Raw genomic sequence first — 17,446 nt, 5'->3', positions numbered from 1 at the left:
ACATCACATTGATCGTAATATAAAATTAATATTTAAATGGTAATTTAAATGTGCATACAAATTTTCTTAAATAAGTATGCACGTTTTTACTCGTATCTACGAGAGAAACTTGAAAGTAATTTTAGAAAAAAAATCATTTTTTCTAGTCTCATGTCACGAACTCTTCCTCGTTTTATGCGATGTCAAGATTTACGACGATTCGTACACGTTCCTTTTATAAGAAACATAAGGCGCAGACGATTCCGAGGAAAAGCTTGGTGCAACTGTAAGAAATAACTTAAATTACCTTCATTTATCATATCTAGAAATTCGCTAGCCAAACGATTAGAGAACAAAGGAGCAAACCCATTTGGCTGCTTCGTGATACCTATGTATACGAGAAAGTTAACGGCATCGAGTTGCCACCAAAATTGGCTGACCCTCGCAATACGCGGTTGTTGGCCAACTTTATTTCTCATCCAACCCCCCATACACTATCTGTGCTCAAACTTTTGCGTTTATCGTGTAAAATAAAAAATGATTAACAAATTGATTGAATTTTCATATTATTTTATCATAGGTTTTTAAATATTTTTAATATAAAATTATGATCTTCTTATTCTAAAATTAATTATTTTCCTCGTATAAAACTATTTACTTACGAACTGTTATCTCACCTTTTATAAACTTTACAAACGTTTAAACCTAACTAATTAATATACTTAAACAGTAAATTTGTTAATCATTTTTTGACTTGTAAATATTACTTTTAAAAATATTCGCTGTTTTTTTCTAAGAAATTTAAATGAAGTTTCTTAATGTAGAAAAAACAGGAAACCATTTACGGAATACATCGATCAACCTTTCATGTTTTTAGTTAAAACCAACGAAAAATAATGTTTTTTTGCCGAGGAAAAATACGAAGACGAGGAAAAATCATAATCGTTCAACGGGTTGCGTCACGTATCACAGAATCGATAATTTTATCCTTCTCATATCTTCGTTCGCATTGCAAAGAAGCACACCGCGAGGTTGCATCTTTCGAACGAACGGGTATGCCAACGATGATTTACACCCTTTTTGACACACGATGTAGACGAGGTATCCACGTGAAAGTGTTCAAGGGAGTGGAAATTCGAATGAGGGTGAATGCATGAAATGTATCTAACGATTTGAAGTTGCAATGAAATAGAAACTGTATAAAGACAAAAAATTAAATAAATAAATAAAATACGAAATGACAGAAATAGGAAAATAGGACAGATAGGAAAATTTTACGAAGTATCTCGATGAGTTTATTTAAATGAATTCGCGAATAATTACTAACAGTTGTGTGTTAGCTTGGCATTAAAATTGTTGATTCGATTTGTCGATTAAGCGTAAACGGTATTAATTACATTTTAGTTAAAAGTATTTATCGAAAGAGATATATTTAAATCTAAAATTATTTAATTAAAAGGGCTATTGATTTTTGATCGGAAGGAATCAACGCGTTAGATAATTTCGTATTCCGCAGGTTAAGGAACATGAATTCGAAAGTAGAGTATCGAGCACGAGATATCGAATATTCCATTCGCACGATCTCTTAACGGAACGGAAAGTTGCGCGAAGCTCTGCGACGCCATGCAAATTTGATTAACGACTTCGTTGACGGAAATCGTAATGAAAGGTAATAACTATGACGACGAAGACGATGACAACGGAGATGAAGACGACGACGACGGAGACAACGGAGACGACGACGACGACGACAATGACGACGAATCGTGTCGTTTCTTTTTCATTTGTAAAACGTTTTTTGACGTGGATCGTAAAAGTATAGGATTGCGTTTGGAAAAATTGGTCTTTTTTTTTTGAAACACGACCTATTTTTTTTTTTTGGTATGCGTATTTTTTGTATTTATTTTTTATTGTTACGGTTTTTCGTATTTTTGTATCCGTAGTTTTACATTTAAATTTTAGGTCGACGCGAAGTATTACCTTTTGCTGAAAACTGTGAAAGAATATCTGATCCAGCGCGTTTTAAAAATATCGATCGAGATTACACAACGCGTAAAATAAAAACTAAAAAAATAGTTAAAATCGATGATGAAATATATATATAGAGAGAGAGAAGGAGAGAGAGAAAGAAGCTTACAAGCAATAATAATTTTGCAAGGGATTCTTGGCACATCGTAGTTTTCTTTTACGATGCAATTTTGGAAGATTAGATCGCATCTCGTTCGAACTATCGTTCGATCTATTTTATCGTTTACCTATGAAATTTTTCATCCAAACACGTAGACTCATCTCGAGTTTAGAATCTGACGAAGTAACTTGGTGTGTGGTAAGGCAGAAAAGCATCATCTTTCGTTCGCTTTTCTTACGGCGCAGTGTTCGTATACGCTCCCATCGTAAAGAACACCGCATGTTGCCTTCGCCATCGGTTTGCGTGGAATAACATTGTCGGTAGTGAAGGAAAAAAGAAAAAAAAAATGAAAGAAATAACATGAAATAAAAATAACGTTAACGTTCGTGCATAATACTGTTACGTGCGTTCCAGGTTTTACGCATGCATGTATTTATTATACAAGTTTTTCTTAAGTTACTATTATCGGTGCTTATAAATTTAAACAAATAGAAGAAAAAAGAAAGAAAGACAAATTCGCGTATGGTAGAACAAATATATTGTTATGTTATTCTCCTATATACATTTTATTACACAAATTCCAACCTCATATTCAATAAAACCCAATCGATCGGTAAAAAAGCAATTAACTTCGAATTAAACCAATCGTTCTCTATATAGTACAATACATATACCTATACACATAGATACTATTTATAACACATTTATCGTAATTAAATAGACAATACGTGCTGGTAGCATAAGACGTAATCCGAGAAGGAATATGATCCCTGGACCAATTATGATACATTATTATCTGAAGAAGAAAGTTTTAATGGTTAGAAGAGTAAGGAATAAGAAAGAAAGAAAGAAAGAAATAAAGAGAGAGGAAAAACTAACTGAACAGAGCGCTGCATTCGACACGGATTGCTGGTTCCTTCCGCCCCTCTGTGTCGAGCCATCGGCTTCCCTCTGGCACCCTTTTGCCTCCCTTCTCCCTGCAGTCCCTCTGTCCACCCGTCTGCCTGGCGGCCGAAGACGGGCTCTCGCTCGGTATTTTCTGTCAGTCGACTGCAGACCGCGGGGCGAGCTGGTCGAAAGAATACACATACACAAATAAACATCTTTTTCGTACGAGTTAACGTATCTCGTAACTCTTCTTTTGAAATCAATCTTATCACGTGCGAGATTCACGTGTTTGATTACAAAATTAACGAATTTATTTTGAAAAACATTCAATAAATTATAAACAAAGAGAGATAGAAAGAGAAAGAGAGAGAGAAATGGAAATTGGAACGGATTCGATGCACAAATCGATGACGTAAAAGAAAAATGTGTTAATTACTGTCAAAATAAAAAATCGAAAAAAAAAATAACGGGCAAGAGAGTGGTTCGATTAAAAAATTGTCAAAGGATCGTTACGTGTTACTAATCGTATTTTTGTCGTTCGTTTGATTCTTCTATACTTTTATATATTTGCCTTTTTTTTTTATTATAATTCAACTCGTAGGAGGAAGATCGTCGGATTGACGCGACTGTCAACGCGCGTATAAAGCCAACGATAGAGAACTCGATAGGCGGCAGTCTTGCGAGAACCGCACGCGCGCGAGGACGTAGCTGGTGTTCCCTCGACGGCCTTACACGAGGTCGGAAAATCGAATAAACGAACTATCGTTGCTTCTTTCCTGTCATAGTTTGCTACCATTCATATTTCTTTTTTTTTTTTTCTTATTATCAAAATTTTGTCTTCGATCTAATTAACATCGTCGTCAACAACAACAACAACGGTAACAACAGCAACATCATCATCATCATCATCGAAAAGGAGCAACGATCGATCGTCTGGAACGAAGTTTCTATCTTTTCTCTCTCTCTCTCTCTTTCTATTTCTCTCTCGTTCTCTTTCTTTCATTCTATCTTTCTTCGATCGATCGTTCAGATCTGTCCTTGGTGGAGTTGTGCGTGATCGAGACACTCCTTTTTGCTATTACGATCAAATCTTTCTTTCCGTCTCTTTCTATTTCTGAACTGGACTATAGGATTCACGGTCAACAGCAGTATTACGTCAAACGGCGGAAGTTGGTAACACAACAGTAAGCGATGACAGTTGGCGTGACATCAACTACGACGATGATAACTTATAATCGTCAAATCGATGAAAACTAACGTCCGTTAGTAACGTTCATTCATGAATTTCCCCGGGCGTGTTTCGGTGTTGCATCCTAACGAGAAGGAGAAGAAGAAGAAGAGGAAGATACAACATACGTGTTTCTCGTTCGTGTAAACTCGTTGACGAGAGGAATTAATACTTTCAGTCACGAAGACTGGAAAAGGGTGGAGAGAGAGTTAAGATTTACTAGCTTCTACCGGTACAAAAAGAAATAAAGAAAGGAAAAGAAAAAAGGTATATATTTACTTGAAAGATAGAGGAAAAGATAAGAAAAAAGAGAAATAACGGGGAATATCTAATAAGGTAGACATAGAATTAAAATTACAAAAATGCAGAAACTAAACGAGAACGATGTGAAAATTGGGAAAATTGTAGAACCCTAAAAAGGAAGAGAATAATAAAAAAGAGAGAGAAATATAAGAAAGAAGAAGAAGAAGAAGGATATATCTGTGAAAAAGTGATAAAAAGAAAGCAGACAGGCTGGAGGATACGAAGGAAAGAGTTAAGAGGGAGGAAAGATCGAGGAGCCAGGCAAAGGCTGGCAACAGAGAGCCTCGCGAAATCAAAAAAGAGAGCTCGAATAATAGAAAGAAAAAGGATCGAGAAAATAGTCGAGGAATGCCGTGGATAAAGTGTTTGGGTGGTGCAGGAGGCAAACCTAGAAGGGGCAAGCCACTGAGCGTCAGTCAGCCGATACACCTGCTCGTCAAGGTAAGATCTTCCGCTAAGATGTTTTTTTTTTTTTTGATTCTTTCTTTACTTCTTTGTCTTCTTTCTTTTTGTTTTTTGTTTTTTTTTTAATCTCTATCTCTTATTCCTAATGTCGTTAGATAATGATCTTTCGAAACGGTTAGGCTAGTAGGAAAATCGTGACTCGACTCAAACTCGTTTTACCTTCGACAAGAAGAACCCTCGAAAAAGCCTCTCGAGTTATACTCCTTTTCATTCCGTACTACTTACTATCGAATTCAAAACACATGGCTTCATTTATGGCTCTTTGCAATTGACTTTTATTTCTCTGGTTGTTTTTTCTTTCTCTTTTTTTCTTTTTTCTTTTTTTTTTCCATTTATTCGAACACTCGACGAGCGTAACGTTTTTTATACGATTTTATCTAACCAAATCAAGGTCTTTTCGAAAGAAGTGCTTCTGGCACTCAATAAGCTTGCTTCGGCATTCCGATGGATATAATTTTGTATTTATTTCTTTTCTTTTTCTTTCTTTCTTTCTTTTACTTTTACAAATATATTTTAAATTAATTTATGACGAGAAGAAAAAGAAATATAAGGAGAATGATTCGTCTTACCGTATAATTTTGTTCTATAGTTAACGTAACCAGCTTCCTTCTTCTAATTTAGATTACATCAATTCTCTTGAAAAATAAAAAACAAACTCGTCTTGTTTGTTGGACAATAAATCGTAGATAAATTCAGCAGGATGTTTATTTAATGTTAATGAATGTTTTACGATGGTTAGTTTCCACGGTTTCGAATTAATGAAAAAGCCCTTTCCTTTCTTATTCCGTTATTCTCGTAAAGAATTATAAAGATTCGTGAGGAGAGACGAATGGGGAAGATGAAACTCGGGATTGGAAAGAATCATCGTTTCTCTAATAAAGCACACGTGCGGGAACGAGCGAGTGAACGAGTAAAGAAGGGATAAAAAAAGAAAAAGAGAAAAGAAAAAGAAGAAGAAATAGAAGAAGGAAGAAGCAGATAACGGAAAATAAAAAAGAGGGAAAGTGGAAAGATTTAGAGGAGACTATAGTAAAAGGATCGAGAAAGGGTAGAGATGGTTTGTTATTAGCCCCAAAAGTTCCTTTCAACTTGGAATGCCATAAAAATCTCCAAGGAGATAAGAATTCTTTTCGAAAGATGACGAAGTGGCGCCATGGTGGTCTACCTTAGATCAAATTTATTAATCCCATAGCGTGATTTTTCTCTTAGCTTTTTTATACATTTTGATACATGTACATATAATATCTCTCACAAACGTTAATTCGTTAATTCGTTCGTTCGTTCGTTCGTTCATTCATTCATTCATTCATTCATTCATCGATTTCGAAGAAATATGGCTCACCAATTAAAATAATAATCAACCTAATATTTCACTTTGCTCGTTATTATCGTGAAATCGTTGAAAATCTACACTATCGCGATTGTAACTACGATAGAACGAATGACAAAAAATATCAAATTTCACAGCAACTACTCTAACAATACTCAACTGTATTTAACATACGTATTTCATACGATACGAATATTTAATCAATGTCCACACATACATGCATAACATACGTACAAATACAAAAACTCACCGTTTTAATAAAACATACGAAATATCGTTAAAAATTAAATTTACAAATGTATACATATATACATACATAAGTACATACATTCAAACGGACGGTTAACAAAAAATTCGAGGGACAGGAAATGGCCGATGAAAATTTAGTCGAAGGGAGTGATCCTGTCGGATGATAACGAACCTCTCGAGAATAAGAAAGAAAATTTACGATTCCAGGATGTATTTTAAATCTCAGAAATACGATAAAAACGTTTAAGGTCGATCAAAAGCTGTATGCAGTAGGAATGCTATGAGTATTAGATGAATAGATAACTATACATATGCGTAATCTAAATAACACGAGAAGGAGTGGATAGAAAGGGGGGAGGAGGAAGGGAGGAGGAAGGGTAGAGATATCGTCGTACGAACGAAGGATATGAAAAAAAATAGAGGTTTAAAGTGGTCGGTAATTAAATAATAGTACTGCAACACCCATACCACCCATAGCGTTGGTGTGCAGTAGAGATTTCATTAAAACGCTGCTTAAAACGCCGCGATACGATATTCTACGGAATGAATACGATCTCGACTGTGGAATACTTTGTCAGTGTGAAAGAAAGAGTACCATTTCTATTCAACGTAAAAGCGAAAATAAACGGACGAATTAGTTGGCCCGGTGAATTCATTCACGTCCACCCACTAACAATATGGTATATGACGTAGAGAGAGAGGAAGAAAGAGATGATAGATAAAAGATAACATAGTAGATGATAATTAAAATGGTTTTCCATTTACCAATACGTCTATTCATTTCTACGTAACATTGCAATATTAACTAATATAATAATTTAATATATAATAATATAATAATTTATCGTAGTTTTTTATGACGAAGCGCTTCGTCTTTTTTAATTTGATAAAAAACAAGTATTTGATTACGGGTTAACAAGTTTATTTTTCTCTGTAATATCTTTGTAAAATGGAACGAATAATTAGTTGATATTTAATGGAAATAAATATCGATTGGAATCGATGATAAAATTTGTAGCTGTTATCGAACATGTTTTTAATGACGCAATCGATTTATACGAGAGATCGATTTCAATCGCGTTTTATTGGAGAAATTCGATGGAAAGGTCCTTTTGGTTGTAAAAGAAAAGTAGTTGCTCGTGCAAAAGTTGCTTTTCAAGCGGATACGATATCGTACTTGTTTTCCCGTAACACAGATTACTTGTTCTTCTACGTGTCGACGTTCGTGGGGTTCGCTTATGGGAGTACACGTTCTCTGTTATTATAACCGTACTATTATTGGTACACCTGTGCACGATACTTATCGTGAGTGTACATCGTTCGCATATGTAAGTATACTTATACACATGTATACATATTTTCCTATATAAGATAATATATTATATAAAAATAAAAAATTATCAGCAATTAAATTAAAATTTCTTGCAAGTCCAAAAAGTATTTTTTTTTTTTTTGTATATCGTAAACGATGAGTAGGATCAATACGTTGAAAATAAAGTGAAACGTTTGATACCGCGATGCGATAGAATGGTGCGATTCGATCGATCGAATGAACGAATGAACGAACATGCCATTTTCGATAATAGTTTCCTCGAAAGATGTAAGTACTTTCTCTCTGATTGCTCCACACCGGACAAATTAATCAGAGGAAATTACGGAATTACCGATCCCGAACGATCTCCATTTTCGATATACTCGTTCCAATAACATTAAAGAAAACGGCAACGAATTATCGCTGAATGATAATAATCTAGATCGTAATATACGTAAGGGTTAAGACCAATGTATTATTATCCTGGTGTAATCATTTATTAAAATATTTCCAAATTTGTTAAAACGATCTTTAATCTTTAATCGAAATTACATCATTTTGATGATCAATTGTATAATATTTTAAAGAAATATTTGACGATTTTGTAAACGTAAGAATAAGTGTTCATAATCGTATATAATATTGAAAGAAAAATCATTAAATAAATAAATAAATAAAATATACAAATATTTCAGTGTCGTAACGAAAATATGTGAAAAGTTTTTTATAGGTTTAATTGTTGAAGTATTAACCTATCTATCGGATTGATCCTAATGCTGAGGATAATCTCGAAACTTCGCAGAAGCAAAGTATAGCATCGATAACGTTGATTTAATCGAGCAATCGATTTTGGCCTATTGCCTGTGGTCTCTCGAGGTCGGACTTAAGAAGACTTTCCGCAAATCCTTCTTGAACGAATGAATATTACTCGAATAGAGATATACACTTGTAATATACATAAATCCGATAAACTTGATTATCCTTTTTTCAAAAGTTTAATTTTTTTTTTTACGGTTCATTTTTACCCGGTCTACAAGATTACGAAACATTTTATTTCGAACATTCTGTTTTATTGTCGTGACAATATCATAAATTATTTTCTCGAGAAAAGAAAATAAGCATTCCGAAAAGAATAGGGAGAGAAAAAAAATAAAGAAAGAAAGTAAGAAAGTAAGAAAAGTAACACCATGTAAGAATAAACTTAGATCGTGTGACTAAAGTATCCGAGGTGGAAGAAAGAAGTTGGTATGGGAAGAACAAACGGTAGAAGAAGTTATTGAGCAAAGTTAAAAGCAAACAGTTCGGTAACGCAATGTGTGAATTCAACTAGGAATGGTGTGACAACTTCTAACGTTTCGGTCAATATTCAAACTAACTTCGAGTCAAATGATCGTTTACTAATCTGAGAAGCTATGAGAGAAATAATATTCTTGCATGTTCACCATGTTACCTTTGTATAGAAAGAAAGGAAAATAAAAAACCAGAAGAAGGAATGTTGAAACTTTCTAATGGTCGATTAGGAATAGATACGTATACTTATAATATTATTTTTATAAATAGATTAAAATAAGTCACAGTGTCAATTACCTCGATAAGTTCATTCTTGTCTTATTTTTGGCAAAGCTCAGTGACGCCTACGTCTCACGGAACAGCCAGTTTTTGCTCTTAGAAGATGGTGAGTGTGCGTGTCGTTCCAGAGAGGAGACGGTGATAAAAATAACGTCTTTCGTTTTTCGTCTGGCACACGAAATAACATCCTCTCGACGCTTGCCAATCATTGTCTACACACGAGAGCTAACCGTAAAAATATTTCCTTTGTATCGCGAAGATAATGTTAAAAGTATATTTCTAGATCATACATTTATTTTTCTCTTTTATCTTTCAAATAAATTCTAAATGCAATTTCATTAAAAACGAAAGGACAAAAATCTCAACTTTTTTATTATAAAATAATAACGTCGGGACGATGTAATGAAAGAAAGTATAAAGAAACTCGGAACGGATTAAGAAAAAAAAAAAGAGAAAAAAATAAATATATAGGAGAGACGTATTATCGAAAGAAGAAAATTAGAGATAACTATGTCGATGTTGGAAAATAAGGAGGAAGATCTGAAGGTTTTCTTAATTACTGGGAGCAATTAAAAGTTCTTCAATTAGGGCGTGCATCTTGCTCTCTATATACTCTTTTACAGTTTTCTAACTGCAAGAAGACTCGTCCTTAGAAAGAGTAGTAGGTATACGTCCCATTAGCATAGTGATAATCGCTAGTAATAAACCGTGCAACCGGTCATATATTTACATACATAGAAAATATATATACACATACACACATATAAACGCGTACACGTAGATACATCGTATGTCACAATAACGTCATCGATATTCGCTTATGTTAGTTCATCCTCTTTTAAATCTCCGAGATGAATGTTCAATTGTTCTACTGCTACTTGCATCGAATGAATGTTAAGCTACGAATGATACTTCTTAGATTCTTTTTTTGTACGAATCGTGTACGCAGCATTAAAATAACTTTCCCCGTAAAATATCATCGATTTCACATTCCTTTTGAATATCCGATAAAACATCCCGCAAATCTAGACGATAGTCAGTAGGCGCCGTTTTCAATAAAGGATAATATACGCGAAATACGTATGATAAATTCCAAGATCGTCATTGACATTTCTCAAGTAAGAATCTTTCAAAGGATTTCACAGAGAAGCATTCGAAACCTTCCCCATTCGTAAAGGGAAACGCGAATTTCTTGAATTTTCAATGAGAGAAATATTCGAATAGTCGGTCATTGTTTCGAATGATCGATAGATCATTCACACCACTATCACCATCGTTCAACATGAAAAGATCTTTCTTGAAAATAATATTTAAATATGTCTATACGAACCCGTTTATTTAAAATACTATGCAAGAATCGCGATTTACTATGTATAATATAAGAATGAATTCGTAAATAACAAATCTCGTGATGCACCAATACGAAAACTCAAACGCGCGAACATGCTTGTAATATGATAATTCGAGAAGGTTCGCACAATGGCCTTTGGGATATCGGAAAAGCATTTCGTGTTGAGAATTTCTTACGTTCACTCACCTTTTCTAACTTCAAGAATTTAGTTGATTCGTCGTCGTCGTCGTCGTCGTCGTCGTAGTCGTCTTCGTCATTCAACGATATGGGAAAGAATATAATTTGTGTTTTCTCTTATATAATATTTATCGTTATGCTTTCAGTATCGTTTCTTCGTAGTATTTCGTGATATCGAATATTTTGATCAAAGGGTTGAACCACCTTGGGCGCTTGGAAAAAAGAAAAGTTTTTTTTTACGTAACTTACAAGTAGTTTTACACCCCTTTCGGTTCTCACACTTGACCCGCGGGCCAATCGGAAGGTATCAAATAGAACGCTAAGGTAGTGAACAGAAAAAAAATAATAGTTTTCATAGCATTTATTTCCAAGGAATTTAAAAGAAAATTTATGAAAAAATCATTCGAAGTAATTTAATAATAAAATATTTATAATAGAATATCTGAGAGAAAAACAAAAAGAAATTAGTTAGTCTAATCGTCTGTTAAACAAAATCGAAGAGTTTAGAGACGCGTTAAAGAGGCACGATGTACCAAGACTAGGAACGCGGTCTACCGTATATAAAAGGGTGAAAGGTGAAGATCAGTTAAGGGTGATATAGTGAAGGCGTTTAGTTAAATCGATCAGATAGGGCTTTGCATGGGGTATGATGGTAGCATGCTCGCGCCACCATACTCGCACCACCACCATACACTCGTACCACCATACTCGCCCGCGTCCGGTACTGTCTTTCTTTGAATTATGAGCAACATCCGTTAGTTCGGAACTTTTTCCTTGCCAATTCTCCCTCGTTCATTTCCGTCGACTTTCATATTGGAACTTTCGATCATTTTTTCGAACGTCCTTCGAATGTAAAATATGTCTTTTCAAAGAGTATTCTAAAAAAAATGTTTTCTTTTTTTAAATTCATATTTTAACCGGTTAATTGTAATCGACTAATATACTAGTCCTTAGATTTTATTTTGACGACATAATTTAAGTAGAAACTTTTCAAAGAGGTCGCCATAATTAACCGGTTAAAAATGTTGTGAAAAATATCAAGAAGAAGTTTCAATTTCAAGTTTGACGTAACGTAAATTTGTAATTAGGGTAGTAGCACTTAGGCCACTTAAGAATCGTCAATCTTTTAGTTTACAGCATAGATAAAACTCTTACGGTTGTAAAAATATCTCTTTAAAAGCATGACCAAAAAAATATACAAGCCGCTAGAATTACGAGATGCTTTTAACCACTTACGATTTATATTTCGATTAGAATTTTGTCTGTTATCGAAAAGACTGAAAAACAAAAAAGGTATTAATGCTGTGATCGATTTAGAACGTTTCATCATAATGAAAAAATAATATATAAATCATGCTAATCGTAACGAGAGTACTAGGTAGGAAATATCATAAATAAATAACCCCCCCCCTCCAAAAAAAAGAAAGAAAAAAATAAATAAATAAATAAAAAGATAAAAAAATATCGGCGAATCTGCCGTGAAAGTTGCTCGCGGCTTCGCGTAAAGTCGGAAAGGAGAACGGAATTCGATCGTCAGGATAAATGCATAAGTACTCTTCGGTTTCCTGTTTGGACCATTAGCTTCGACATGGGCCGTGCAATCGAGTCGAAGGATCAAACGGTACGTAATGGTCGCGTGCTGACTTATAGGGCGGACCAATCGTATTCCCACGAAAATCAAGATTATAGAACACACTCGGATGTGGGCTGACCAAGAACAAAAGGTGTTATTTGGGTAAAGTGAAATTTATGACTCGAATAATTCTCATCTAAAACTATACAGGATGTCCCATAAAGCTTCATAGATTAAGGATGTATTATTGAAAGCATTTAAAGTTGATATTATTTATAGAACATATACCCTGTATAATATATTTTCTTTTTATTTCAATAATCAGAATATTATTTATTGAAAATTCTAAAGTAAATAACAAGGAATTCGTGTTTATTCATATTTAAACGAGCGTAACTACGAGTTTCGAAAATATATATGTACGATATTCCCGTTGATTCTGAAAATGAACAAGCATTATTGTGGACACGCCATGGGGGGGTGGGGTGTGGACACGTGTTAGATGTATATATAGGATATGTGATCGTTGGCCCATATCCTGTCGACTGATGGTGAACTCTCGGAACATTTCACGTCCTTTAGAATACCGAACGATATGTGGAACACCGGGCGTATTTCCACACGAGTCAGGAATAATAAGATTTCCTAGCGTTTCCAACCGCATGATTATACTCTTTATTCAAATACGTATCGTTAATGAATATGGAAACGAACAGAGGAATGAGGTAAAACGTTTATACTCAACGTTGCTAGTAGGATTCTTCTGCTGCTTGCAACCTGTAATTCAATAGTTAATATCTGGTAATGTTGCTCAGTACGTGAGAAAGATTGTATTAAAATGTCGAATAAAATAAAAAACGCAATTAGTTTTTTTTCTTTTTCTTCTAATTTGTTCTTAATACCTGACAATAATGACGTGCAGTGCATATTTGTTTATTGTTATCACACTTTGGGATTCAATGTCCTTATTAAAATTATTACAAACTATATGATTAAAATATTATTGCATATATACGTTTTCTCTTGCACTTCAGAATACATTTATATTAAAAAATAAAAAAACTTAATAAGAATTTGTTAAAAAAAATTCTTATGGATAAAAATATTCGATCAATAGTCAACGTTCGATTATAAAAGTCAATATATTTTTTAACTAATATTACTTATAATTTGTATTATACAAAAACAATACTTCTGTATATCAAAATGTGTTAAAATGAAAAACGGATCCATGAAATTTCCCCGAAAGACGTTTTGAAAAATGAAAATAATCCAGGCCCGAATTACACACTCTCCTTTCTTCGTAGGAACGTGCCTGAGGCAGCATCATCGTTATTTCTAGGCGTTATTTTTCGATGCGCGACAACCCCCTCGAGGCTGGCTAGACGACTAATATCCGTACTGGCGAAACTCTCCACCTCCTCCTCTACCTCCTCCTCCACCTTTCGTCCTTCATTCTTTCCTGTTTCTCTTCCTCTTTTTCACATCTTTGCTTTACTTTTTCCAACCATTCGTTATTATGCACATGTCACGTACCTTTCGTGCAGTCGTTGCCGCCGCCCTTCCTCCTTTGTGTTTCGTATTAACAACAATGTCCATTTATATTTTAACTTTTCTTTTATCTTTCTTTATATTTTCCCTATCTTTCCATACGTTTCTTTTTTTTTTTTTTTGAAAAGTTAAAACAAACTCGTTAAGTTCATCGTGTATCTACGATCAAATGGTTTTTATTCTTATTAGGGTGAACCAAAAGTTCGTGCATTTATTACGTTATAAATTGCATGATGGATTGTTTTTGTAAAATTTACTTTGGAAATATTCATTTAAAAACGCACGAACTTGTAAGTTCACCTTAATATTAAACTCTGGTATATAGAAATTAAATTAAAAGTAGGATAAACTGAGAAGATCGAAATCATCGACCTCGTTGATCAGACAAACGCGACCAAATATTCGTTAGGTGTAATTTTCGAATCGGTTTAATTGCCGGAACGTTCGTGGAAGTGATGGCCCAAACTTTCCAGGACTCACTCACTCACTCACTCACTCATCGACAGCTTTATGCTCATTCGTTCGACCACAATCGTTTCTGAACGTGTCCTTTTCTCGGTGATTATCACGACGACTCATCTTCGTTCCTTTTTCATACGAACGATTCTGATTAAAAGAAAATTCGTCCGAGTAACTCCTTCTCTTTCTCTTCTTTCTTTTTTCTTCTTTCCCTCCCGTTTGCCAAGAAATAAACTTTTATTCGAGAATGATCGTCGAAATGAGATGAATACCAAGTCGTTGAGACAGACTTTTTTCTTTCTTTTCCTTTTTTTTTTTTTTTAATATATTCCAACCGGAGACAAATAGTGATTACGTTTCTTTTTATAAATGTGCCAACCGATTTATTCTACCGTGATAAAAATTTCTTTCAGGTACTCTTAAATTTCAACATCTTCGTCCTTATTTTTACACAATCGCTTTTATTACAATTCCACGAATGCATGCATGCAAGAAGTTAAAATAAAGAAGAAAAAGAAAGGAGATAAAAAATTTCTTTTTTTTTAAATTCTTTCGTTACCCGATGATTATCAAATATATTTCAAAAATATATTTTCGCGTGACAAATCTCCGAACGTTTTCGTATAAATTTGATATCTCTAAAAATTAGTTTTATACTTCCTCTCTCTTTTTTTTTTTTTTTTTTTTAATTTTTTTATCACATTAATTCTCACCCATTCCGGTGATTTTAATCGATGACAAAATTCGAAATGATTTAATTCGCGAATATTTTTCTATCGAAAGTCGCTGAATTTTTTACGAAAAAGTATGAATAACTTTTACATTCGGGCGATAAAAATAGAAGTTAAAAATAAATATAAGATGAAAATCATTTAGTTGAGCTCGTCAACCATTTAAAATCTCAATGGGTTCGAAGTACGAGTAAAAGTGTCGTGTCCAATCACCCCTGAAGGGTCATCGAAATAAAACAAACGTCGTGGGGTGCCCCCAAGGAGGAATGTTCTCTTGGGCATAACAACGTACAAATATTTGCTCGTCGGAAATTACATGCTCGTGCGATGAGCCCAAGTCATCTTCTTGATAACACGCTGACATGCATATCGGACGTACATATTTATGTAGATAAACGAAAATAAAGACGAAAGAATAATAACACATTTTTTAAAACTTATTATTTATATTCGAAATTTCTATTTTTTTGTTTCATTTATTTTACTCGAATAAATTTCCTTTTTTGTTTCTTCTTAAAACAATGATATCGTAGGGAATTTTAAACGATACAAATATCGTTTTAAAAAAAAAGTATCAATCATTACAACGCTATATCTTAACAAATCGAATTATTCTATAGGAAAGGATAAAATTATTATTCGGTAATATAATGAATCGTATCTTTAACTCGCGTAGATTATTTTCAAATAATAATCCACTTTCGAACGATTTAACATATATAAGACTTCCGCGTTATATCCCATAAATCGAGAACTTACAAAGTAAAATGAACAAACGCGTAAATACGTCAACATAAATCGTCGAGTTAAATTCGCCAAGAAGTAAAGATCGCAAGTGAATGTCGTCGTTTAATACCAGTATAGATGCTTTCTATTTTCTCCTATTTAGTTAGATATATTCGTCGCATTGCAGTTGATCGGGGCTCGATAGAAATTGTGGTTCTCGTTAAGTATCGAGAAGAGAGGCAAGAAGCAAGCCCGAGAGAGATTCGAATCGGTTAGTGTCATACTAAAAGAATAAAGAAGTTCGTGGAAAGAGAGAATAAGAGATAGATATTTATCTAGATAGATAAATAGAAGGAAGAAAGAAATAAAACAAGTAATAAAAGGAGGAGAAAAAGAGAGAGAGAGAGAGAGAGTAGATATTATACAAACACGTTAGATCAACTACAGTAAAACGCATTAGAGCAGGTCGGGCACGTTTAAGTTCCATCTCCGATCTTCCCTCCATTTTTTTTCTCTGTCTTTCTTTTCCTCCCTCTTCTATTTGTTAACTTGATGCCCTTGAATATACTCACGATCTTTTGATAGAATACACGTAGTAGAAAGATTCCAAGGTTCTCACTGCAGGGGCGCATCCTCACGATACACGAACGACGAAGGTAAAATTTTTCAACCGATTTTTCATCGGTAAACGTTTTATTGAGACATTGGTGGTACGTTGTGCTCCCGTGGTTTATTGATGGTTACACATCCTTAAAGGCTTTTTAAATTATGGATCGTATTATTGGATCTTGATGGTGTAATACGTATATATAAATCTGATACTAAACGCATACGCATCGTATGTATTATATCGAATGTTTTTGAATGTTGGACTACTAATATGTCGTCGTACAGCTGGAGCACGTTCGTAAGCTATTATGAATTAAAAAAAAAAAAAAAGAAAACAGAAGAAAAATTGTATTCTCACAGGATCTCACGTCCTTCTTCATCGCTTCCTGTTTTTTTTCTCCCCCCAAACTCCTTCGTACGTGAGGAAATTTTTTGTTACTTTTACTTTTGAATTTTCATTTTTTATTCAACTTGAATGATATCCAAGTGAAAACGCAACATTGAAAGAAAATTCTTTAGAATGGATTAGGAAATCGACGGTGAAACGTTGAACGTAGCACGTAGTAGAAAAAGATTCTTTACTGTCGCGTCAAAGGATTTAATCAAAGGAAATCTCACGCGACATTTGTTATGCAAGGAGCGAGGATTTCAAGAAACGCGCGGGGTGAAATTAATTCGAGACCGACGAGTCGGTCGTCGTCGTCATCGTCGTCGTTTGGAGCATGTGGTACCTTAAAGATGTTTCAGCTTAATCTTATTCAAGATTTTCATAGAAATGCTTGCTTACTCTCATGGGAACAAACTCGATAACATATATA

At 34.1% G+C, this 17,446-nt stretch overlaps 1 protein-coding gene and 1 long non-coding RNA gene across 10 annotated transcripts in view; one reads left to right on the top strand and one right to left on the bottom strand.

Annotated features, from left to right (window-relative positions):
* Positions 1–2,628: 2,628 nt before the first annotated feature.
* Positions 2,629–3,073, bottom strand: LOC122526459. The gene is made up of 2 exons (XR_006306067.1): positions 2,987–3,073; positions 2,629–2,903 (listed from the first exon to the last, which is right to left on the bottom strand). It is a non-coding gene; the product is annotated as an uncharacterized LOC122526459 (long non-coding RNA).
* A 75-nt stretch (positions 3,074–3,148) lies between these two features.
* Positions 3,149–17,446, top strand: part of LOC122526455 (tensin-1) — a 166,226-nt gene continuing 151,928 nt past the window's right edge. For 4 of the 9 annotated variants that reach the window (XM_043649863.1, XM_043649873.1, XM_043649870.1 and 1 more), the window contains exon 1: positions 3,945–4,967. In XM_043649863.1, coding sequence (XP_043505798.1) covers positions 4,875–4,967 — 93 coding nt within the window. In that variant the 5' untranslated portion in view covers positions 3,945–4,874. The other 5 variants (XM_043649858.1, XM_043649859.1, XM_043649857.1 and 2 more) reach the window with 5 other exon arrangements.

This window comes from Polistes fuscatus, unplaced genomic scaffold (assembly GCF_010416935.1).
Source record: "Polistes fuscatus isolate 324 unplaced genomic scaffold, CU_Pfus_HIC Scaffold11, whole genome shotgun sequence".
Classification (NCBI taxonomy): domain Eukaryota; kingdom Metazoa; phylum Arthropoda; class Insecta; order Hymenoptera; family Vespidae; genus Polistes; species Polistes fuscatus.
This window is presented reverse-complemented; position numbering and strand designations above follow the sequence as displayed.